The sequence below is a fragment of the Phacochoerus africanus genome, chromosome 5 (assembly GCF_016906955.1).
Source record: "Phacochoerus africanus isolate WHEZ1 chromosome 5, ROS_Pafr_v1, whole genome shotgun sequence".
Classification (NCBI taxonomy): domain Eukaryota; kingdom Metazoa; phylum Chordata; class Mammalia; order Artiodactyla; family Suidae; genus Phacochoerus; species Phacochoerus africanus.
In genome coordinates this window covers 27,454,269-27,480,057 of record NC_062548.1, presented here as the reverse complement: position 1 = coordinate 27,480,057, position 25,789 = coordinate 27,454,269, and the positions used below count along the sequence as shown (strand labels likewise).

Here is a 25,789-nt window from a genome sequence, read left to right as displayed (position 1 = left end):
GGAACTCCTGAATTTACTTTTTAAAGCACAGTGCAATAGGTCTAAAGATTTCAATCTGGCCTGTGGGCTGCAGTCAGCAACACTGGAAAAATAGATAATTTTCATAATGCAAACTCTGTGTTAATGGTCGATATAAGGAGTAAAAGCCAGAAGAGCAGGTCTGCTGTGTGTGTGTGTGTGTGTGTGTGTGTGTGTGTGTGTGTGTGTGTGTGTTGAGAGGAAGAAGATGATGCTGCATTTCAAAGGACAGGTTTGCTAGGTAGAGAGTGTCGATTTAAAAAAAAATGCCCAACCTGAAAGGTGAGAGTTAAGTTTTTTTGGGATGAAATTAGGACGTAAGCCCTGAATACAGCATCTCGGGTAGCCCTGAGAAACCACTCCGAGGAGGCAAGGTAGGGAGCTGGGATATATGAGGTTTCCAACAAAGGGAAGGTAGTGGGAATAAAAGATTTACAGAGGGAGTTCCCATCGTGGCTCAGTGGTTAGCAAATCCGACTAGGAACCATGAGGTTGTGGGTTCTATCCCTGTCCTTGCTCAGTGGGTTAGGGATCCGGCATTGCCGTGAGCTGTGGTGTGGGTCGCAGACGCGGTTAGGATCCCAAGTTGCTGTGGCTGGTGGTGTAGGCCAGCAGCTACAGCTCCGATTTGACCCCTAGCCTGGGAACCTCTATATACTGCGGGAGCGGTCCTAGAAAAGGCAAAAAGACCAAAAAAAAAAAAAAAAAGGTTTACAGAGAACCAGGTTTCTAGAAGGTAAAGGTCTGGGCTTCCTGCAATCATGCCTTTGATAGGCAACTCGGCTGGGGGCTGTTCTTTGTTTCTCTCCTGAGTTCCCTGAGGACTCACTGGCCCGCGCATTCCCATGGCTGTTCTCACGATGACCTTGACATCTTTGTTTTGCTCACTAACCACAGCCCAGGAGGCCGTGTTTCAGACAGCTCTGAATTACTGCCCCCAAAGAGGAAGTGGGAAATAGCAAGATCCAAGTCTGAAAGCTGGAGGCGGAGGTGTCTGCACTCAGGCACACGCTTTTTTTTTTTTAATTTTTTTTTTACTCAAATGAATTTATCACATCTGTAGTTGTATAATGAGCATCACAATCCAATCAGGCACACGCTTTACAGAAGTTTATGGAAGGGTTGCTACTAGGCACAGTCGTCAGTCATCATGGAAGGATTTTAGCGTTTTTCTAGAGGAGGAGATGCCAGAACTGGGCTCATAACATCTTCTAAAAATATCGAACTCTCAGAAGACCTGTTCTTCCAGTTTTCCCAGAACACAGAGGGCCTCCCTCCTGGTCTCCACCCTGAGCTCTGCTCAGCGGTGCTGCGGGTCCGCAGCTGCAGTGGCCCTTGTTTGATGCCAGGTAGAGGCTGATGGCAGGTGCCCTACTTCCAGGCAGGAGGAAGTGCTGCCCCCTGGAGGCGGCAGATGTGAACATCCATTCTTCAGGTTGTCAGTGGGGAGGACTCAGGCGGGTCAGGCGGGACCCAGAGCGTGCAGGTCACCGTACCACGGTCAGGAGCTTGAGCTGTGTCCTGGGGTGGGGGTGGCAGGGAAGGATTCTAAGACCGGGAATGACATGATTCTGGGGCGGCATCTACCTTGTCAGGAAAGATGAAGGAGGGAAGAAGGAGGGGGTGAGGGAGCAGAACCCCCTTTCTCAGAATCCTGGGGCCCTTAGAAAATGAGCAGGATGATGTTAGAGGTCCCTGCCATCTCATCCATCCCATTCCAGACGCACAGCTCTAAGCGGCAAGTGACTTTAGACAACATCTTGTTCAGCGCCCTCAAAGGACTTCCTCTTGAGGCACAGCTTCCCAATTCCGGTGTCTGTGGCAGACATCACTAATTGATTACCACACTTTCCTTTCTTCGAGCCCTCACAGGACCACATGGTATCAGGCCACACCAAAGGTTGAGTGAGAATCTGCACTGGAGATGAGTTCTCAGCACCATCCCACATCTAGTCCAAAAGCCCAGGGAGGTTACGTAGCTTGCCCAAGGTCACACAGCTAGTATGTGGCAGAGTTGGGACACAGATTCAGGTCTTTTTTTTTGTCTTTTTGTCCTTTTTAGGGCCGCACCTGTAGCATATGGAGGTTCCCAGGCTAGGGGTCGAATCGGAGCTGTAGCTGCTGGCCTATACCACAGCCACAGCCACACCAGATCCTAGCCACATCTGCGACCTACACACCTACACCACAGCTCATGGCAACACCGGATCCTTAACCCACTGAGCAAGGCCAGGGATGGAACCGGCAACCTCATGGTTCCTAGTTGGATTGGTTTCCTCTGTGCCACGACGGGAACCCCCAGATTCAGGTCTTTAAGTGTGTGTTTTCTCTAACATATTAGCGTTTCTCAGGTGGGAGACTTGAAGGATTGGGGGGGGGGGGGTTCCTGCACTGCATTAAACAACATTAAGTCACCTTTTCAACTCTCCTTTACTACTGATTAATTCAAGGAGGAAGTCTCAATTTGCAGCTAAAATGTCTTTTAACACCTTGTAACACTCAAAATCCCCCCTCTCCTCCTTTTTTAGAGGCCCCAGGTTCAGACATTGGCCAACAGACCTAGCTAGAATTCCATAATGTTTTATTTCTCTTGGCATATTTTAAATGAGTACTTATTGCAAGTCATTCGATTTTCCATTACGTTTTTTTTTGTTTTTTTTCTTTTTTAGGACCGCACTCAGGGCACATGGAGGTTCCCAGGCTAGGGGTCCAATCGGACCTACAGCTGCTGGCCTACGCCATAGCCACAGCAATGCAGCATCCAAGCTGCATCTGCGGCCTACACCACAAACGCACCGCAACGCTGGTTCCTTAACCCACTGAGCGAGGCCAGGGATCGAACCTGCGTTCTCGTGGATGTTAGATTCCTTAACCACTGAGCCACATTGGGAACTCCCCATTACAATTTTTTTTTAATGCAAAAATAAATTAATTTTAGTAGCGAAAGAGGATTTGAAGGAAAGATTCTAAAGAAGAGCACAGATGGCACATGGGTGTGGCAAAGTTGTGCGGGCCCTGGACGGATGACCAGTTTGGGAAAGCCGAGGAAGGGCGCCTATGACGGTGCTGCCCCAGGTACCCCCCTGCAGGAGCTGTCCGTGGAGCAGATCGCCTCCCTGGGCCCAGAGAACGCCGCGGCCGTAACCCCGGCTCAGCGCCGGCAGCTCAGTATGTTGCAGCTGCATAGCCTCCAGCGGGCGCTAGATGGCGCCAAGACCCGCTCCTGGCTGGACGCTCCTCTGAGCGCCAGCCCCACCCGGACCTCCTCTTCTCCTTCTCCTCCAGGTGAGCAGGACAGCCCCCAGCCCTGTCCCCCACCCCTAATCCCCTTCCTCGTCTCTTGGTCCGCCCTACCTTACCTGGGAGGGAATGTTTCTAAGATTCAGGGTGGGGTCTCTGACCATCTCTGGAGATTCTGCATTCGGAGAAGAATCCAAAGTCCCTACCAAGCATCTACAAATGATTCTCAACTCCTGATCAGTTTAGTCACCGGGGGAGCTTTTCCTCCGCCAGTTACTCGGATCCCACCCAGAACTCATAGAGTCAGAATTTCTCAGGACTTAAGTCTTTTCAGGGGTTCCTTTGTTCCCCTCCCTCCTCACCGTCCAGTATTAATTCGTAAATTCAATCCCTATATATTGGGCACCTGCAGCAGGAGCTGGGGATACAGAGGTGAGTCGGGTGGTAAGGGTCTCCTGTAAATGAACCAGAAGATTTCAGGTCTGATAAACCAGGGAAGGATCTCCGCAGAGGGAGCTAATGGTGATTAAGGGCTGGAGATAGAGGAGTTGGGGTGTGGCTTTCCTTCCCTTTCCCCTTGCCACCTGTCTCACTCTCTCCTCCCCCTCACTCTCCCACTTCTTCGTGACGCCTTCTGTCTTTAGGAAGTAACATCTTTGGACTAAGCATGGTGCTAGGCTCTGGGGAGGCTGCTGTGAACAAGCCAGACGTGTCTTGTGTCCCTGCTGAGCTCCCAGTAGAGCGTGGGGGTGAGGGGAGTCTATGCACCCAGGTGACCATGAGGCAGTATGAAGGGTGCTGTAAAGGGGGACACAGGCACCCAGGAAACACTTGGAAGAGGAGGTGCTTAGGCTTTGGGTGGGGGGATGGGAACCTCCCAAAGACAGTGATTTCTTTCTTTCTTTCTTTCTTTCTTTCTTTCTTTCTTTCTTTCTTTCTTTCTTTCTTTCTTTCTTTCTTTCTTTCTTTCTTTCTTTCTCTTTCTTTCTTTCTTTCTTCCTAGCTTGCTTGCTTGCTTGCTTGCTTGCTTGCTTTCTTTCTTTCTTTCTTTCTTTCTTTCTTTCTTTCTTTCTTTCTTTCTTTCTTTCTTTCGCTTTTCAGGGCCACACCTGTGGCATATGGAAGTTCCCAGGCTAGGGGTCAAATCGGAGCTGTAGCTGCTGGCCTACACCACAGCCACACGGTTGGGATCCGTGCCGTGTCTGCGACCTACACCACAGCTCATGGCAGCGCCGGATCCTTAACCCACTGAGCGAGGCCAGGGATCGAACCTGCAACCTCATGGTTCCTAGTTGGATTCGTTTCTGGTGTGCCATAATGGGAACTTCCCCAAAGACTGTGATTTCTAATCTGCAGACCCAGCTGGGGGAGAATCAGGCTCCATCCAGGTGGAGAGTGTCCTGGGAAGAGGGGCCAGCAGGTGCAAATCCCCAGGGAGCAAAGAGGGCTTGGTGCTTGACTCACATGGGAGAACTTTCTCCAACTCGAATGTCTCCAAGTCTGCCCCAGCCTCCCTTGGGGATGGCCAATTGGGGGAGTCCCAGTTTCTGCAGCCACAGTGGCCAGAGGTGGCACTTGTGGCTGCAAACATTTTCAAACGGGAGCCATGCCCCTTGATGTATTATTATTACTTTTTTTTTGGTCTTTTCTGTGGCCGAACGTGTGGCATATGGAGATTCCCAGGCTAGGGGTCTAATCGGAGCTACAGCTGCCGGCCTACACCAGAGCCACAACAAAGCAGGATCCGAGCCGCATCTGCGACCTACACCACAGCTCACGGCAATGCCAGATCCTTAACCCACTGAGCAAGGCCAGGGGTCGAACCTGCAACCTCATGGTTCCGAGTCGGATTTGTTAACCACTGAGCCATGACGGAAACTCCTATTATTAATTTTAAACCTTTCTATTGGACTGTGATATGCATACATTTAAAAGTTATTTTAAAATGTTATAGTGTTTTTGATAATGCACACAGGAGACCGTGCACGTGATTTAAAACTCAAAAGGTCTGAAAATGCAGTGAAATATCTCCCCCATCCCTGTTCCCTGGTCACTCGGGTCCCTCCCCCAGAGGCAGCCAATGTTACAGCTTGTGTATCAGTCCAGGGGTATTCTGCGCATCTCCATAGATTATCGCTGCATTTTTCCAGAAGCTTATTCTGTACACTTGGTCCTGCGCCTTGCATTTTTCACCTGACAATGTACTTTGGAGACCGTTCCATATCTGTATGTAGGAGCCATGGAATTATTGGTTTTCTGCCTACTCCACGACTGCTTATCTAGATCTCTGGAGCCAGTTCAGTTGTTTCTGTGTTTATACTGTTTACAAACAATGCTGCATGCAGCACGTGACCTTGTCTCTTTTGCATCTGTTCAAGCATAACTTCAGGGTCAAGGTTTCCAAGTGCGATGGCTGGGTCAGAGGGTCTGAGTATTTGTCATTTTGATGGATACGCAGCCAGCGGGAGAAGCCTCTGAAACTGACAGCACTAAGGGCCTGAACCCAGCCGGAGCATAGATAGGGACTTGAACCCACGGTTTTATATTCAAGTGACCCCGTGTCCTGACTCACCAAGGTTCAGGTTCTTTATGCCTCTGTGTAGACGGAATGCAGTGGGAGACAAAGTGATAGGCAAGAAACAGATTTATTAGGATAAGATGCTTGTCAGAGATGCAAGCCGGCAGGCACGGAAGCTCTCAGTCTGAGGATCCCAGGGGGCCACAGTTTTATCATCCATGGATGTGGGGGTTGGAAAGGCCTGCCTCTTCCTTTCCGGATGAGTAGCTCTTCCTTTGTGTTCGGTAGGGTGTGTATTCAAATCAGCAGAAGAGCGGTCCTCCGTCCTTGAACTCCTGCCCCGGGGTCTGAATCTGAATGCAGGCCCCACCCCATCCCCCACCAAATGACCTCCACTAGTTAAGCAAGCCTGCCTTGTGCTGAGGGTTTTCTTGAACTCACAGGGATCTCCCAACATCCCCCAGGTTTCCCCCTTTATCTGTGAACCCCTATCTGGACGTCTACAGCCACCTGTGCCTGCTCCATCCCTATCACCTAGATCCCCCCTCCTTCCAGTCACCCCACAGGCCTGAGCTGGTGCTGGCAGTTGGGTGACTCCCTCCTGTGGGCCAGGCTCTTAATCTCTTGTTGCCTAAATTTGCTTTGTTATCAGAATCGCCTGGGAGTGATGCTTAAAATCTGGCTTCCTGGAGCTCCCATCGTCGTGGCTCAGCGGTTAAGGAAACCGACTCACATCCATGAGGATGATGAGTTCGATCCCAGGCCTTGCTCAGTGGGTGAAGCATCCAGTGTTGCCGTGAAATGTGGTGTAGGTTACAGATGTGGCTTGGGTCCCGTGTTGCTGTGGCTCTGGCATAGGCCAGTGGCAGCGGCAGTGTCTACAGCGCACATTGAACCCCTTGCCTGGCAACCTCCATATGCTGCAGGTGCAGCCCTAAGACAGGAAAAAAAAAAAAAAAAAATCTGGATGCCGGGGCCTGGTCTCAGGCTTGCAGAACCAGAATTTGCAGGAGTAGCTCCCAGAATTGGCTTTGTTAACCGTCTCCCCAAGTTATGATTAAGGCAGCGCTGGTTGGTACTTGCTGATTCACACAATCTCATTTCCTTTGCTCTCCAGCCCCTTGCAATTTGTGGTTATTTCTCCCATTTAAGGGAAGAACAAACCAAGGTTTAATGAGATCTAGTGAGTGGTTCGGACGGAGACCCAGGGAGTTGGCACCCTCGGGGGCAGCTGAGACCTGGGCGCAATGGTCTTTATCTTGTTTCCTTTTAGGAGCCGGGGTCTCCTGGGATCTTGGGCTGGGCTGCCCCCTACTGGTCCTGATACCCAAGCTCCTGTGGTGAGTCGAGTTTGCACATCGCCCTGAGGCCAGGGCAGCTGGCTGGGGTGCGTGGAGACCGAGGGAGCTGCGAATGGTGGGAGTCCCCTACCGTGACTCAGAGCCTCAACAGGGGCAGGGAGCCCCGGGGGCCTTGGAATTGAAGAGGCACCAAAAGGAAGACAATAATCCTTACACATGATCTTGCAAGTTCTTTTTTTTTTTTTTTTTTTTTTTTTTGTCTTTTAGGACCCAACCTGCGGCATATGGAGGTTCCCAGGCTAGGGGTCAAATCGGAGCTGTAGCTGTCGGCCTACATCACAGCCACAGCAACCGGGGATCTGAGCCTCGTCTGCCACCTACACCACAGCTCAGGCAATGCTGGATCCTTCACCCACTGAGCGAGGCCAGGGATTGAACCTGCGTCCTCATGGATGCTAGTCGGGTTCCTTTTCGCCGCGCCATGACAGGAACTCTTTTGCAAGTTCTTAAACCAGCTTGTGTCCTCAGCAGGGGGCCTGCTTGTTTTCCAGCTTTGAGTCGGAGAAGCCAAAGCTGGGAGGGAGGGGTTTTTCTGGCCAACAGCGTGAAGAGTGAAGATTTTAGTACCAGTTCCTGCCCTTCCTCCAGAGGGAGATGCCAGAGTGATGGGTGCGGGCAATGGCACCTTTTTTTTGTTTTTTGTTTTCTTTTTTGCCAAGGCCTGATCTGGCTTCTATTTTGGCCTCATTTCCCTTCTTTAGAGATACAGGCCTCATTGGACTTCTCCTTCTTAGATATTTAGCAGAACTGAAATAAATGAATCTCACAACAGAAGCCAATATTCCTGCCTGATTGCTGGGACTAATTGATGTTTTGGTGGGTGTTGCATTGCTGTGAAATTAAAATATTTAACATGTTTCAATGTTAAATCAATTCTTTTTTTTTTTGGCTGCACCCAAGGCATGTGGAAGCTCCTGGGGCAGGGATCAGACCCATGCCACAGGAACCACCTGAGCTGCTGCAGTGACAATGCTGGATCCTTAATCCACTGTACCACAAAGGAACTCCTAATCAATTTTTAAATACTTTCCCCAGATGCCTTCTCTTTCCTTGGGAGTCAGCTGAATGAATGGCTGTGGAATTACCAGTTAAACTTTCAAAATATTCCTTTTTTTTTGGTGGCAGTGGTGGTTGCTCAGGGCTTGAAATAAAATAACAGGAGTTCCCGTTGAGGATCAGAGGGTTAAGGATCCAACATAGTGTCCGTGAGGATGTGCGTTTGAACCCTGACCTCGCTCAGTAGGTGAAAGATCCAGCCATAAGCTGAGGCGCAGTTCTCAGATGTGGCTCGGATCTGGTGTGGCTGTGGCTGTGGTATAGGCTGGCAGCGGCAGCTCTGATTTGAACCCCTAACCTGGGAACTTCTATATGCCATAGATGTGGCCATAAAAATAAAAAAAAATTTTTAAGTACATAATATGATTATAATAAAGCAGAGTGAACTGGCCCCCTGGCCCAATCCTTTTGGAGGCGCAGATGGAAGTATCTCTGGAAATTTCCAGGATGCTCTTGGCCTTTGGTTCAGGAAGGCAGAGCTCAGGAAGGGGTGCTTTGCTGCCTCCTAGGTATTGCACCTTCTCAAATTCGCCATCAAAGTTGTTTCCCGAACATCTGTTAAGCATCCTGAGTACCTCTATGTCGCCCCCAGCACGTCCCGTGTCCTCTTCCTGGTCCTGCATCCCTAGTAGACATCTCGCCTGGAGACAAGAAGAGCCTGCTTGAGTTTCCCAAAATCTCTAGTATCTCATCAGAGGCAGGTGGATCTTAAACAGCATCCTGGGTAGACATTGTGGAGGCTGGTGTGTTTTCAGATGTCGCCTGTGGTTATTACAGAAATTTCCGCCAGATCCTTAACCCACTGAGCAAGGCCAGGGATCGAACCTGCAACCTCATGGTTCCTAGTCAGATTCATTAACCGCTGCGCCATGATGGGAAGACTGGGCTGTGGAGGGAATGGCCCCAAGAGTGTTGTTTGGGGTCTGACCTGGTTTCCTTTCATCCCGAGGTGGGGTGGCAGCTAATGCTGCGTCTTGAGCACAAATCATTTATTTGGTTAAAAACCGCAGCCCCAGTTTCGCCGGGCTGGCTGGCTGCTTGGAGGGGGCCGGTGGATGAGAACATGTCTGTGCAGATTCCCTTCAGTGAGACTTTGTCTTTCTTTCTTTTTGGCTTTTTGCCATTTCTAGGGCCACTCCTGTGGCATATGGAGGTTCCCAGGCTAGGGGTCTAATTGGAGCTGTAGCCACTGGCCTACACCACAGCCACAGCCACAGCAACGAGGGATCTGAGCTTTTTCTTCGACCTACACCACAGCTCACAGCAGCGCTGGATCCCAGACCCAGACTGAGCGAGGCCAGGGATCGAACCCGCATCCTCATGGATACTAGTCGGATTCATTACCTCTGAGCCACAACGTTACCTCCCTCACTTTCCCTTCTGATCATCTGTTTCTGGTTTCATTCTGGATGGTTCGTCCTGTCATACAGGGCAACACTGGCCCCCGACTTTGGAGGCCACCTTTGCCTCCGGTGTTGCTCTGAGGGCTCTACCTGTGCCCTTGGCACACGTCCTCAACACCATGGTCCTGCCAGGTGGATGCTGTTGGTTCCCATTTGCCAGGTGAGGGGACTGAGCCCGAGAGAGGTTAAGGAACCTGTGTCCAAGGCCGGTCAGGGAGTGAGGATCTGAATCCTGACTTTTTATCTCACCCTGTGCTGCCTCCTGGATGGGTGCTCTTTATCTTTTCTAATAAGTTAGATCAGAGAGAGGTTCCGTGGATCCTGCCACCGCCACCGCCTCTGGAGGGAGGCCAGCTTGCCTCACAGCACATATAATTGGTGATCGCCTCAGGCAGGAAGACAAATCCAGCTTATGCCCTGCAGGACCCCCGGGGTCTCAGGTTGAAATGCGCAGTCTTTTGCATGCAGGGAAGCAGCAGGTCACACCCCAGATGCTGCTCCATTCACCTTTCAATGTCAGTTGGACCAACGGATCCCCAGCCTCCCTCTTCTGCAGCTTCTCCCAGCTGTTTGCAGAGATCAGGGCCAAGGCATGCGGGTCACAGGGTGCTGGCCATGGTTCTGATGGGTCAGGACCTGTGCCATACCGGTTATTAAAGTTTTTGAATATTGCTCAGCTGGATCCTTTTACAGAATCTTGATGGGGACTGGGCGTCTTTCAGCAACTTCAGGCTAACCATTCAGTGGGACCTAGAATTGAGCTCTTCTCTCAAATCCGGGTACCCAGGGGTTCAGGCATAGCTGCTGGGAATGGGCTGCACTGCCAAGGAGAGATAACTCTGTGTGTGTGTGTGTGTGTGTGTGTGTGTGTGTGCTACTAAAACTGGGATCTGGCTGCTCACTTCTCCAAAGCCAACACTAGAGAGGTAAGGTTGGTGGAAATGAAATTTGCTTGCTTCTGGAGGCCCCCAACCAGAGGTGGGGGTGGGAGGAGGGTGGGATCAAGTCCGAAGGCTCATTCCTCCCACCGACAACCAGTAGGCAAGAGCTTTTAAAGGGAGTTTTGGGAGTTCCCTGGGGGCCTAGTAGGTTAAGGGTCTGGTGTTGTCACTGCTGTGGTGTGGGTTTGATCCCTGGCCCAGGAACATTTGTGTGCTGTGGGCATGGCAAGGAAAAAAAAAAAAAAAAGAAAGAGTTTCAGGGGTGTACAGGCAAAAGGAGGGGGCTGCATGAAGAAATAGGTCCGTCATCTTGAAATTGGTCATGTGGTAGCTTATCAGGGTCATCTTGGTTTATTTATTTATTTATTTATTTTGCAAGCAAGTGAAGTCTTTTTTTTTTTTTTTTGTCTTTTTGCCTTTTCGAGAGCCGCTTCCCGCAGCATATGGAGGTTCCCAGGTGAGGGGTCTAATCGGAGCTGCAGCCACCGGCCTATGTCAGAGCCACAGCAGCAGAATCTGAGCTGTGTCTGCAACCACAGCTCACAGTAATGGCGGATCCTTAACCCACTGAGCAAGGCCAGGGATTGAACCTACAACCTCATGGTTCCTAGTCGGATTCGTTAACCACTGTGCCTCGACGGGAACTCCGAAGTGAAGGAAGGCAAACAGCTCCCAGGACAGCTGGGAGGAGGAAGAAGACCCCCCCCCCTCAAGAAATCGTCCCGTTTTGAGTATAGTTAATCTTTAATTCCAGGGTCTGTTTCTTCCCATTTCTTTGAGGCCAGTTGTTGAAATTGTGGCAGCTTAGGTCCCGGCTACAGTCTGGTCATCATATAGTTAACTTCCTCTTCCTGGGTGGGCGTTTCAGTATCTACCAAACAGCTCAAGGGATATGGTTTAAAATGTTATCTAGGAGTTCCTGTTGTGATTCAGTGGTTAACGAATCTGACTGGGAACCATGAGGTTGCGGGTTCGATCCCTGGCCTTGCTCAGTGGGTTCAGGATCCAGCGTTGCCATGAGCTGTGGTGTAGGTCGCAGACAAAGTTTGGATCCCGCGTTGCTGTGGCTGTGGCATAGGCCAGTGGCTACAGCTCCAATTGGACCCCTAGCCTTGGAACCTCCATGTGCCTCGGGAGCGGCCCAAGAAGTGGCAAAAAGACAAAAAAAAAATTAAAATAACATAAAATCTTATCTATAGCCTTTGAGGAGGAACGAAAGGTCCTTGACTTTATTTCATGATGAAACTACTATTATTTTATTTTGCTTGGCTATTTCTTTTTCTTTCTGCATTTTCTTGCTTTCTGATTAAGTTTATTCTTTGACTAAAGTTTTCTACACACCAAAGGCAGGCAGAGGACATGGTGAGGAAGGTGTAGAGAGTCCTGCTGTGTTTCATGTTTTCCTGGCTTTACTGGAGAGATGCTGTCGTGGAAGAGACAGTCAACAACTCAGTGTTAAATGGTAGGTATTTCTTTGTTCCTAAAAGTTCTTTGCACATCCTTGTCTCCTGAGAGCCTTCAAAAACATCTCTGTGGCCTCCCTATAAAACATATATGTAGCCCTAAGTAGATTTTTTTTTTCTTTTCTAGGGCCCCGTCAACCGCATGTGGAGGTTCCCAGGCTAGGGTCTAATCAGATCTGTAGCCACCAGCCTACACCACAGCCACAGCAACTCAGGATCAAAGCCGCATCTGCAACCTATACCACAGCTCAGGCAACACCAGATCCTTAACCTACTGAGCGAGGCCAGGGATCAAACCCGGGTCCTCATGGATGCTAGTCGGGTTCGTTAACCACTGAGCCACGAGGGGCACTCCCCCAAGTAGATTTTTAGAAGCTAAAGAACTGAGTTAGAAATGAATTCTCATAACTTACTCAGTAGGTATATGCTGAAAAGTATTTTATTTATACTCAAATATTATCAAAAATAATTTTATTTGATCCAAAATCTTTAACTGCCAAAGAAATTCTTAAGTTGGCTCTCTCTCTTTGGCCAAAAAAAAAAAGGTTAAGAATATACCTATTTTGAAGTTCTCTTCATGGTTTAGCAAAAGTTAAGGAACCTGACTAGGATCCATGAGGATTTGGGTTCAATCCCTGGCCTCACTCAGTGGGTTAAGGATCCAGCGTTGCAGTGAGCTGTGGCTCAGATTTGGCGTTGCTGTGAGCTGTGGTGTAGGTCGAAGATCCCGAATTGCTGTGGCTGTGGTGTGGGCCATCGGCTGTAGCTCCGATTAGACCCCTAGCCTGGGGACCTCCATATGCCGCGGGAGTGGCCCTAGAAAAGACAAAAAAAAAAATTTAACTTGGGATTTTGTTTCTGGTTCCCTCTCAGCATCCTAGACATAGGGGGAGACTGTATTCTCACCTCCATGCTGCCGATTCCCGCCAGCAGCACATCGCTTCCTCCCGACATAGCTAGGTGAGCAGTCAGCCTAGCAGGAGCCTCTCCGCACCACCCATAGGTGGCGTATCAAGACCCTCAGACCTGTATCCCTGCCGAGAGTGAGGAAAGGTCCTGGATTCAGGCCTTGTTGGATCCTGGGGATCAGACCACATCCCCAGGAGTTGATTTCCCTCTTTCTATTTCTTTTTTTTTCTTTTTCTTTTGCTATTTCTTGGGCCGCTCCCTCGGCATATGGAGGTTCCCAGGCTAGGGGTCCAATTGGAGCTATAGCCACCGGCCTACACCAGAGCCACAGCAACGTGGGATCCGAGCCGTGTCTGCAACCTACACCACAGCTCACGGCAACGCCGGATCATTAACCCACTGAGCAAGGGCAGGGACCGAACCCGCAACCTCATGGTTCCTAGTCGGATTCGTTAACCACTGCACCACGACGGGAACTCCTTTTTTTTTTTTTTTTTAATAATTTTTTTGGGGGTCTTGTTAGGGCCGCATATGAAGGTGCCCAGGCTAGGGGGTTCCTCTGGAGCTTGTAGCTGCCAGCCTACACCACAGCCACAACAGTGCAGAATCTGAGCCACATCTGTGAGCTTCACCACAGCTCACGGCAATGCCGGATCCTTAACCCACTGAGCAAGGCCAGGGATTGAACCCACAACCTCATGGATACTAACTAGTCAGGTTTGTTGCCACTGAGCCACACACAATAGGGAACTCCCTGTTTTTTCTTTTCTTTTTGTGGCCATACCTGTGGCATATAGAAGTTCCTGGGCTAGGGGGTCGAATCAGGGCTGCAGCTGTGGCTTATGCCACAGCCATGGCAATACCAGATCTGAGCTGCATTTGTGAGTTATGCTGCAGCTGGCAGCAATGCCAGATCCTTAACCTACTAAGCGAGGTCAGGGATCGAACCCACAACCTCACAGAGATAACATTGTGTCCTTAACCCACAGAGCCACAATGGGTAGTCCACATTTTAGCATTATTGAGAAAGGGAGAAATGGGACTTTCCTAGTCCCATCAGTACTGGATTTGCTTTGACTGGGCCTACTTTGGGCAGGTGGCATCTCTGAGCTGACCACTGTGGCCAGGATGGTGGAGTATAGAAGTTGGCCAAGGATGGGTCAGGCGATTACCCCAAAGCCTAACCCAAATCACACCGATTGAATGGGAGCCGGCTGATTCTGGAGGGTTTCCGTTACCAAAATGCGGTAGGCAGAATTCTAAGCTGGCCCCAAACTCTCTGGTGTTCACGCCCTGTGTAACTTCCTTCCCCTGGGTACAGGCTGAACCTGTGAGTATGAGGCAATGTCACGTCCATGATGAAGTTAGTAAGCCGGTGACTTCGAGTTAATCAGAGAGGAGTGTGTCTGGGTGGGCCAGACCTAATCAGGTGCCGCCTTGAAAGGAATCAGGCCCTTCGCGATTAAAGAGCTTTTCAGAATGTGAGAGGGGCTGTGGGGGTGGGGTTGGGGGTGGGGGTGGACTACATGGCAAAGGCCCCGGGGTGGACTTTAGGAGACAAGAGAGGTCCCTGGCTGAGGGCCCGTAAGAAAACAGAGTCCTCGGTCATGCAATCAGAGGGAACTGACGTCTGCCAACGACTCGTCTTGGAGGAGAACCCTGGCCCAGGTGAGACCTCAGCCAACACCATGATTTCAGCCCAGTGAGATTTAAAACGTTTATTTTATTGAAATATTGTTGGTTGACATGTGCTAATTTCTAGTCTAGAAAGAAATGATTTAGTTGTACATATATACATTCTTTTTCATCTTCTTTTCCGTTATGGTTTATCACAGGTATTGAATCTAGTTCTCTGTGCTCTATAGCAGCGCCTTGTTTATCCATTCTCTGTATAATAGTTTGCATCTGCTCGCCCCCAATTCCCAGTCCATCCCTCTCCCTCCCCCCGCCCCCGCCAGGCAACTGCAGGTCTGTTCTCTATGTCTGTGAGTCTGTTTCTGTTTTGTAGATAAGTTCATTTGTGCTATATTTTATTTGTTTTGTTTTTGTCTTTTTAGGGCCTCACCTGTGGCCTATGGAGGTTCCCAGGCGAGGGGTCTAATCAGAGCTGTAGCTGCCAGCCTACACCACAGCCACAACAACACAGGATCTGAGCTGAGTCTGCAACCTACACCACAGCTCATGGCAACACTGGATCCTTAACCCACTAAGCGAGGCCAGGGATCGAACCACGTCCTCATGGATCCTAGTTGGGTTCATTAACTGCTGAGCCACAACAGGAACTCCCATGTGTCATATTTTAGATCCCACATAGAAGGGATATCATATGGTATTTGTCTTTCTTTTCCTGCCAGGGAGAATCTGAGCAGGGAAATGGGTTGAGCTCTGCTCAGCCTTCTAACCTATACGTCTGTGAGATAATAAATGTGTGTTATTTAAGCTGTTACATTTCTGTCCATTTGTTATGCAGCAATAGAAAACGAATACACAGAACAATGGGAGACAAATGAAGGGGAGGCAAAGTGACGGATGTGTAGGAATTGTTGACAGCAGGGCGGCCATCTTTGGTTGAAATCAACTAGCTCTGGAATTTAAGCTTAGCCTGGAAACGTGTCCCTGAGTGTGAACTCCACCCTGGGAAGAGGTGCCCTTGGGTGGGCATCCCACTCCTTTCCCATCTCTCCCTCTAGGATCGTTGGCTTCTTGGCTGGAGGGAGGTCTGGGATGTTTAGTTTTTCTTTTGCATTTGTCATTCGTCCTGACTTTGCATCAGCTCCTCCTCCTCCCCCTACAACACTGTGAATTTCCCTGGGGAAACATCCCTCTGGGACTTTCACTCAGGTGAATTAGGTGGGACCAAGTCTACCTTGAACTCCAATGCTGGGCTCTGATTCACTGAAACCAATCAGCACCTCTCATTCCCCAGGCCACAGTGATTGATTCAGGGAGGGGCCAATGAGAGCCAAACATGGGATTTTTATTCAACTCTTGGGTTGGGGCGGGAGAGGGAGAGAGGCAGACTCTCTTTCTGGACTTTAACTGTTCAGCTCTCTTTAAATTGTGAGAAGGGAAGGTATATGAAGGAATGGCATTAAGAAATGGAATAAGAGGAATAGAGTTAAGAGACAGTGTGAGAAAAAGGTTCTGGTAAAGGTTTCTGGAGCCTGGATCAAACCATACCTGCAGAGATGCCCCTGGACCGTTCAGTTATGAGAAAAAATTGGGTTGGATTTTCTGATACTTAACATTGATTGGAATGGCTTCTCTCTCCTTCCTTTTTCTTAATTTTTGGCTTTCTGCAATTTTTCTTTATCATGGGTGCAGCTGATCATAAGGTGTCATTTTCTCAATAACAAATAGGTTATAGATATCTTGGCTTCACAGGGCCCCTAACAGGTGTGGCCCTAAAAAGAAAAAAGCATTAAGCATTAAGTGTCACCCTGAATCTGGCTCAGGTGCTCCTAAGTCTCTGAGAGATTACAGGGACCGTGTTTTTGAAAACTGTCATTGCATAGATGATAAAATAGCAAAATAATATTCAAGGTTTTGGCCTTGAGCCTTGGGCTTGTTCTGCAGATGACGCTCTTAGGAGATTTGCTCCTCTCACCCTCCGGGGCCTTCCTTATTGGGAATTTGGCCTCAGGTGGCTGAGTCCTATCCGGCTGACTCCAAGGACCCGAGTCTGGATCTGCTTGTCCAATGGGGCAGTGCCTCCTGTCCCCCCAGGGCAGCCAGTACCATATCGAGTTTTCTTCCTCCTGACTTAGCATCACTCAGGGCACAGATTCTGGGTGCTGGGGTGTGGTCTTTCATTCTCTTGTAGCGCCTGGGTTTGATTGCACAGCAGCCTACTCTTAGCACGTCCAATTGCTTTTCTTTTTTTGTTTGTGCCTGTCCCACACTAAAGTTCCCAGGCCAGGGATCGAACTTACACACCACAGCAGGGATAATGCTGGATCCTTAACTGCTAGGCCATCAGGAACTCCAGGTCTGATTTTCTAAGTGGGATCCGGCAGCGTCTTGTCGTATGACTTCTGTTATCTTCTTCTTTTTTCTTTTTTTGAATTTATTTTCATTTTTCATTTTTATTTTTAAACTTTATTTATTTATTTATTTGTCTTTTTGTATTTTCTTGAGCTGCTCCTGAGGCATATGGAGATTCCCAGGCTAGGGGCTGAATCAGAGCTGTAGCTGTCGGCCTACGCCAGAGCCCCAGCCATGTGGGATCCGAGCCGAGTCTGTGACCCACACCACAGCTCACAGCAAACCCAGATCCTTCACCCACTGAGTGAGGTCAGGGATCGAACTCGAAACCTCTTGGTTCCGACGGGAACCCCATCCGTGTCCTATATTTTAAATTGAACCTATCACAAACATGCCTCTCCCCGGTTTTTTTTATAGTTGGAAAATTTCAAAAAACATTTGAAAATTATGGTTGATTTCCATGTTCTATTTCTCCTGTACAGCAAAGTGACCCAGGCATATATATTCGTATATATATATTCTTTTTCTTGTACCATCTTCCCTCATGTTTGATCACAAGCAAATGGAGAGAGTTCCCCATGCTATACAGCAGGACCCCATTGCTTATCTACTCCATGTCCCCTCAACTTTGGTGGCATTCTGTCCAGCCATTTTCACATGATCCTATGAGACAGAAAATGTTAAATTTCCTGATACTGAGATTCTTTGGTGTCCATCTGGGCACCAGACTCCTTTGTACATTCATCTGTAATGCAGCGTTTTCTTTATCTCTGAAATTGTATTATGCACTTTCCTGTGTCTGTTTATGTCAAGGGCTGAGTATTCCAGGAAACATCTGTACTTGAATTTCTAGGTAAAATAAGAATCAGAAAGAATGGGTCTTGTCCTATACGGAACCGGAAGTCCAAAGTTTAAAATAAGGGTGAAGGCTGGGAGACAAGAGCAGGGAAGGGCTGGGTCTGGGGAGGGCTGCTGACAAAAGCTCCATCACCTGAGTGAGGCAGGCTACACAGGTGGCTGAAGTCCAGAGCTGCAACCTTCACCTAGAGTTCCTAATGTGAATTACAAAGAGGGGCCACTTCTAGGTAGAGTGGACAAATTACTTTTTTTTTGGTCTTTTTTGCAATTTATTGGGCCGCTCCCGTGGCATATGGAGGTTCCCAGGCCAGGGATCGAACCCGCAACCTCATGGTTCCTAGTCAGATACGTTAACCACTGCGCCACAATGGGACCTCTGAGTGGACCAGTTACTGAAAGGCATCCCTTCCTTTGGCTGAAGCCCTTGCGACCAGGCCAGATGGCTTCTCAAGTCATCAGAAGGAGGACTGGATTTCTATCCCCACTCATCATTTTGGCCAGGTCCCTTCGTGAAGTACACACACAGCCCACCTGTGCTTGGAGGCCCTGGGGGTACCTGTGTTTCCTCCTCATTGCAAAACTCCGTGACACACACAGTGGAGAGAAGTATTTTAAAATTTAAATGAAATTATGGTAAATTTGTGTATGTTATAAGGAATGCCATCCTGGTGAAAGTGGTTAGATGGGACCCCATTCAGAGTCTAGAAGCTTTTATTTGAGGTTTCCTTCCTTAGAGAAAGTATTCAGTTGTTTATCTGATTGGAACTAGGGCTTGTGTGACATTGCAGCCGATTTGAATGTACATATGCATATTGTAAATGTGATTTGGAAATTAACACTTGAATATTCTCTATGTAAGAGGGCTCAACTTCATTTGAAATCGTCTTTTTTATTCTTTGTGGTAACTATGAGTTGATTTATCTCTAAATAGTTCAAAGCCTTTTCCGTTTTCGCTCTGGGAATTGTGGTTTTTCTTCCTTTCAAAGATGTAATATTTCTGCTAACAGTACAGAAAGACAGCCGAGATAAGACCCTTCAGGGGGGCTCTTTGAAGACAAAAGGGCCTTCTGAATTGGACCTTCATTAGAGTAAGGGGATACGTCTCTCAATCCGTGTTGTATGATTTTTTGGTGTGTTTGTTTAATGGTCTTCTTTGCTTAAACTTCAGGTGCATGCAAGATAATTTTAGAGAGCAGAGAGATGGACAAAATGCTATTTGATGTATACATTTCTTCAAAGGCATTTAAAAATTTATCTCAAGTTCGGTTTAGTTTATTTTTCAGATTCTTAGTGATCATTCCCCCATAGCCCCCATGTCTCAAAAGGTGGTTTTTTTTGTTTGTTTGTTTGTTTTGTTTTTTTTTTTCAGAGGGGAATCAATTTAGTTTATTGAGGGGCTTTGGGGGGCTTTGGAGAAGGGTTGAAGGGCTGGGAGAACAATGAGATCTGACGTCCCCCTCTCCCCTCCGCCCACCGGATGTCACAGCTTCACAGTGGTTGCTGTTTACTTATACACATTCTTTGACTTCCAAGGAGGGGGCAGAGGTTTCCAGAAGGGTTCAGAGCAAAGGGGGGTGAGGAGACAAGCCCTAACGACCGTGGGAGCAGGAAACCATGGTGAAAGAGTCTGAGGTTTAGGATTGCTGGTGTAATTGTGGGTTATTTGATCTAATTCTTGGTTGTGTTATGGGAATTAAGTTCCTGGATGTGCCCCATGTTAGCTACTGTTGGTCTTCTCAGTATCACATGTGAGTTTCGCTGACGTATCTGAGGACCTTTGTACCAAGGCTTATGGGAGAATGAATGAGTGGTTGATTTTGGGCCCAGTGAGCTTTTCAGGATCTAGGCTGAGGAAGGTGGGGAGGGCTGTGGGGCTGGTTGGTTTGGTGGAGGCTCTTGCTTTGGGGTCCTGAGTGTCCCAGGACAGGAGATAACTTTTGCCACAAGACCTGAGGCCACGGCTACCACTCAGGCTTCTGCGATAACTGGCTGGAGACTCAGACTCTGCCAATGAGGTATTTTCTTCGTAGCCTTGGGTCTACCTGGCTTTTCAGGTGACTTCAGTCCTGCTTTTGCAGCTCTGATGACCGGTGAAGACTTTGGTTCCTCCTCAGAGCATGTGGAATTGCAGTGGCAGAGTGTTTCACAACTGGATTGCTATGATGAATTTCTTTCTTTCTTTTTTTTTTTGAGGCATATTTTTTTTAAAAAAATTAAAATCTAGTTGATTTACAATGTTGTGGCAATTTCTGCTGTACAGCAAAGTGACCCAGGCATACACACACACACAAGATATATATATTCTTTTTTTTTCATATTATCTTCCATCATGTTCTATCCCAAGAGATTGGGTATAGTTCCCTGTGCTATACAGTAGAACCTCATTGCTTATCCATTCTAAATGGAATAGTTTGCATCTAACTCACCCCAATCTCCAAGTTTGTCCCACTCCATCCCCACTCCCCCTTGGCAACCACAAGTCTGTTTTCTATGTGAATCTGTTACTATTTTGCAAATAGGTTAATTTGTGTCATATTTTACATTCCATATATAAGTGATATCATGTGTCATATTTTACATTCCATATATAAGTGATATCCATATATAAGTGATATCATCATTAATTTTTAAAGTTGTATTTGGTCTTAAAAATCATAGCCTCTTATTTTAAAATAGTATAAGATGCACAAGAACGAACCGTTGTTCTGTATATCACCCAGCGTCCCCCAAGTGATATTTGTAGAATCCTATTACATTGTCAAGAACAGGAAATGGATGTTGGCATATGTTATTCCAATTGATTTTAAGCCTTATTCATTTATTAATTACGAAGTTGATTTCACCGGGGCATGATCCAGAAGCAGCCACCACACACGTGGAATTACTGGCCTGAGAATAAGGTTAAGCTCGATGAGAACAGCCAATAGCTTATATGTTAGAAAGATCCGTGATAACATTGTCATGGGGGGGGGGTCAATGGGATTTTGCTCATCCTGTTGACTTTCCCTTGAGAACCTTGTGTGGGCCACCAGCATAGTCAGAATACTTTGTTGGAGGCTATTTTATTCTTCATTTGTTTGCGTAAATGCCCTGGCAACCATGATGGGGACAAGGAAACCCAAGTCTCCCTGACCATCAAAGCGAAGAAAAGATGAGGCATAGTCCCTAAAGGGCCTGCTGACAATAGAAGCATGCTTTGCAAGCATGCTTTGCTCAGCCTCCCAGAAGAAGCTGCCTTGGACTTAAAAATTGATGGTGGGGGTGCTTATGGACCGAGAAGGGGTAACCTCAGCATTTCGAGAAAGGAATAGAGGGAGGAAATTTGGGTGGAGGCGAATGGGGGGGGTGCAAAAAGAGGACAAAAATCTAGCCCCCTTGAGGAATAACAATATAACAAAGGGCAAAGCTGAAAATGGGGGGCAAAAAAGGGATAATCCTAAGAGGGCCACGTGTGAGCAACGCCCAGTGATGCTCTCCATGCATCATCCTCTTCAATCAGTACAACCGCCTGAGGAGGTAGGTGTCAGAGAGGAGGAAGCTGAGGCTTGGATATGGTGTTGGAGATGGTCAGGAAAGACAGGTTTCTACAAGGGGATGTGTCAGCTGCTCTACCACCGTTCTCAGCCCTCTGCCTCTCTCATTCCTCTGCCTCTGAACAGCCACTGTCTTCCCAAGTATTGTCTCTTTGACCTTCCATAGCTTTAGGAGTTCCCCTCGTGGCATAGTGGAAACAGATCCAACTAGGAACCATGAGGTTGAGGGTTCGATGCCTGGCCTCCCTCAGTGGGTTAGGGATCCGGTGTTGCCGTGAGCTGTAGTGTAGGTCGAAGATGCGGCTTGGATCCAGTGTTGCTGTGGCTGTGGCTGTGGCTCTGCTTTGACCCCTAGCCTGGAAACTTCCATATGCCACGGGTGCAGCCCTAAAAAGACAAAAGACAACAACAACAATAACAACCCCCCCCAAAAAAAAACTATACCTTTATTTCACCCACTTCTTTCTGTCTCTGCAGTCATCACTCCAGACACTGCCATATCTCAGCTACACATGGCAACAGCCTGATCCCTCTATTTTCTCTTTAGCCTCTTGCCTAGTCTGTTCTTTCAATAAAAGCCAGAGAAACATCACACCAATGCATAGCTGCTAAAGTAATTCCCTTCATTTTAACCTTCAGAAGCTTTAAAAGTTACTGCAAAATCCCAGATTCTTTTTTTGGGGGGAGGGGGCCATACCCATGGCACATGGAAGTTCCCAGGCTAAGGGTCGAATCGGATATACAGCTGCCAGCCTGAGCCACAGCCACAGCAACGCCAGATCTGAGCCGAAATCTGTGACCCATACCACAGCCCATGGCAAGGCCGGATTGCTGACCCACTGAGCAAGGCCAGGGATTGAACCTACAGCCTCATGGATACTAGTTGGATTCATTTCTGCTGCTCCACGATGGGAACTCCCCCCAAACTCTTGATAGACCATGATAGAAGATAATATAGGAAAGGGAATCTATACGTATATATACATACATATATATACTGTATATATATGTAGATATATGACTGGGTCACTTTGTCGTACAGCAGAAATTGGTACAACAGTGTAAATCAACCATACTCTAATTTTAAATAAGCAAAATAAATAAATAAATAAAAGCAACCAAAAAGAAAAAGAAAAGAAAAAGAAAAGAAAAACCCAAACCCACAAAACCCAACCTCTTATCATGGCTTACGAAGTCCCTCATGGTCTGCTTCTTGTCAACCTCTTAGCATCCTCAGTGACTGCATCCCAGCCATGCTGAGCTTCCTGTCCCCTTGGCTACATCTTCTCTTTCCCCATAGTCTTCACTTGTGCTGTTCCTTCTGCTGAAAACACATTTCCTTGCATGTTGCACCAGTGAAAGGGTTTCTCTTTCATGTCTGTTATGGATTGAATGTCTGCCCCCCACATTCAAATTAGACCTTACCCTCCAATGTGATGCTATTTGGAGTTGGGGCTTTTGGGAGGGAATGAGAATGAGAGGCACTCGTGAGGGTGGAGCCCCTGTGAGCACCGTTCGTGCCCTGGAAGGAATCACAAGACAGCTTGCTCTCTCTCCCTGCTCTCTGCCAGGTGAGAATGCAAGGAGAAGCCAGCCGTCTACACCCTGGAAGGAGATCCTCCCCAGAACACCACCACCCCGGCATCTGGATCTTGCACTTCCAGCCTCGAGAACAATGAGAAATAAATTTCTGTTGTTTCTAAGCCAAGGTCTGGTGTTCGATCAGCTCCAACAGTCTAAGACATGGTTTCACCTAAAATATCACTTCTCTAACTTTCTAAATGAAAGCAGGCCTCCTGTAATCATTCAGAGTGGTATATTTTTCTCAGAACACTCTTCATAATATATAATCACATCCTTGTGTGATGCTTTATTTAACATCTCTATCTCCCTATGAGATCATGAGATGACAGGTCCATGTGGTCGGGGCCTTGTTTTATTGTTGGCCGTCATATCTTCAGGGCCCCAGGTAGTGCTTGGTATGTAGATGCTCAATAAATATTTGTTGAATAAATGAATGAATGAATGAATGAACAAAGGATATGTAGGATTTCTGATACTTCTGACTTTTGGGATTTCAGTATCATTTTTCATTTGTTTTCTTTTGTCTTTTTTTTTTTTTTAGGGCTGCACCTGCGTCATATGGAGGTTCCCAGGCTAGGGGACAATCAGAGCTGTAGCCACTGGCCTACGCCAGAGCCACAGCAACGCAGGATCCGAGCCTCGTCTGCGACCTACACCACAGCTCATGGCAATGCCAGATCTTTAACCCACTGAGCGAGGCCAGGAATAGAACACGTGCCCTCATGGATGCTGGTCGGGTTCCTTAACTGCAGAGCCACCATGGGAACTCCTCATTTATTTTCTTCAAGAGCAGTAAGTTTAAAGTTCTGCTTTCACCTAGAAAGTATAAGGGTTTGAGGCAAAATCTCAAAATCAGTGACAGGTGTCGTGGAATGATCGGTGTCCAAACAACCCAAAGTCTCTGATCTGGGATATGGTAGTGCCTCTGAGTTTGCCAGTGAACTTGACCACAAAGACGCGGAGGGCACAGCCAGCCACAATCAGCAATCGAGTAGTGAGCAGTGGTGTCAATCTTAAAAGCATAAGATATTCTTAGATGCTTATTTTTATAATGGGTTTTATTATGGAGTTGCTAAAAGGAGCCCAAACCATATGTCTCCATCGAGAAAAGTCTGAGGCCTGATTACATGAAACAAAACACTTGCCGAGACATTGAAAAACCACTTGTGTGACTTTGGAGGCAAAGCACTAGGGTTTTTGCATCTCAAAAGAAAAGTCTTGGCTTGGAACGGTACAATCAAACAGACAGACCAAAAATTGTTTGTCGCTTTGCTCAAGGTCAGTTTAGAATTGCTGTGAAAGGTACATGAAATAATAGAAACTCTGGTGGAGCCTGGAGCTGTAGAACTGGTTGAAATTATTTGGGGTCAGAAAGAGGCAGCCTTGTTGAAAAAGGTGCCTTTCTTGAGTGACACCGTCAAGTGGGTTCAAAAGACTCACTCGGGCAATTGGTGGAGAGACCCAGGGGCAGTCATTCCTTTACCTTGTGATGAAAGGGGACACGTCAGGAGCTTGGCTGTTTTACCATCTTGAAAATACTGAAGGCCATGACAGCATGCTAATTTGCTCAGGGCTCCATGGGATAGCAGCTGGTGAACAATTTTCAGCAAGATATAATTTTTCTCTTTTTCTAGGTCGTATCGACCCTTGCCACATGGTTCTAGAAATGTCTCTGTTCTGGAAGTCCTCTGACCTTGAGAGAAAGGACAGCCCTGGACCCCAGCCATTCTACACTGACATCCCTGATGCATGATGTCCTTACACCTTGACAGAGGCTGACTTTTCTGAAGCCGAAGGATCACTATAAGGGTGTCTTTTATTTATTTTTTTGTCTTTTTGCCATTTCTTGGGTGGCTCCTGCGGCATATGGAGGTTCCCAGGCCAGGGGTCCAATCAGAGCTGTAGCCACAGGTCTACACCAGAGCCACAGCAATGATGGATCCGAGCCGCGTCTGCGACCCACACCACAGTTCACGGCAACGCCAAATCCTTCACCCACGGAGCAAGGCCAGGGATCGGACCCGCAACCTCATGGTTCCTAGTCGGATTCATTAACCCCTGAGCCACGACGGGAACTCCAAGGGTGTCTCGTTAATCACCATCTTTTGGGGAATTTTTCATTGGTGTTCCTGATGGCAATTCATGTATTCATGCATCAGAACAATTAAACAACTTCTTTAATGGTGCTCTTTTTAGAGGGGGGATAATGATAGGCCAGGGCAAACATTTAAGCAGCACCAAGGGTGTTCAGGGAAAATGAAGACTCTTTTCTCAGCACCAGTGATGGGTGGCTCCTTTCGGAGACTGTCCACGCCTATCTATCCCTGCCTGTGTGCACGTACATGCATTTCCTTTTTTGTTAACACAATCGTAGCACATTGTGTCCTGTCTCTCCCTTTAAAGAAACAAATCGAGGTGAAATTCACATAAAATTAACCCTTTTAAAGTATACAATTCAGTGGCATTGAGTGTTGTGCCATCACCATCTCTGTCTAGTTCCAAATCACGAGGTTCTCTTCCCTCCCCCCCTTTTTTTTTTGCTTTTTAGAGCCACACCTGCAGCATATGGAGGTTCCCAGGCTAGGGGTCCAATTGGAGCTGCAGCTGCCAGCCTACACCACAGCCACAGCAACATAGGATCTGAGCCGAGTCTGCGACCTACCCCACATCTCATGGCAGCTCTAGATCCTTAGCCCACTGAGCAAGGGCAGGGATCGAACCCACATCCTCATGGCTACCTGTTGGGTTTGCTACTGCTGAGCTGCAACAGGAAATCCATCTTTCACTCTTCGTGACTATTATTTTTCACTTAATGGTATATCCTGGAGGTTGTTCCATGCTAGGACATGTAGGTTTATCTCTTTTTTCTTTATGCTGTGAGTGACCTCTGTGCCAGACCTGGGATGAGCAGCTCGGATCCA

General features: G+C 47.8%; 1 protein-coding gene across 1 annotated transcript in view; it reads left to right on the top strand.

Annotated features, from left to right (window-relative positions):
* OTOA (otoancorin) overlaps positions 1 to 7,300 on the top strand; it is an 83,673-nt gene extending 76,373 nt beyond the window's left edge. Inside the window, exons 27-28 of the mRNA XM_047780319.1 lie at positions 3,108 to 3,303; positions 7,050 to 7,300. Coding sequence (XP_047636275.1) covers positions 3,108 to 3,303; positions 7,050 to 7,120 — 267 coding nt within the window. The 3' untranslated portion in view covers positions 7,121 to 7,300. The remainder of the gene's footprint in view (positions 1 to 3,107; positions 3,304 to 7,049) is intronic.
* Positions 7,301 to 25,789: the final 18,489 nt, after the last annotated feature.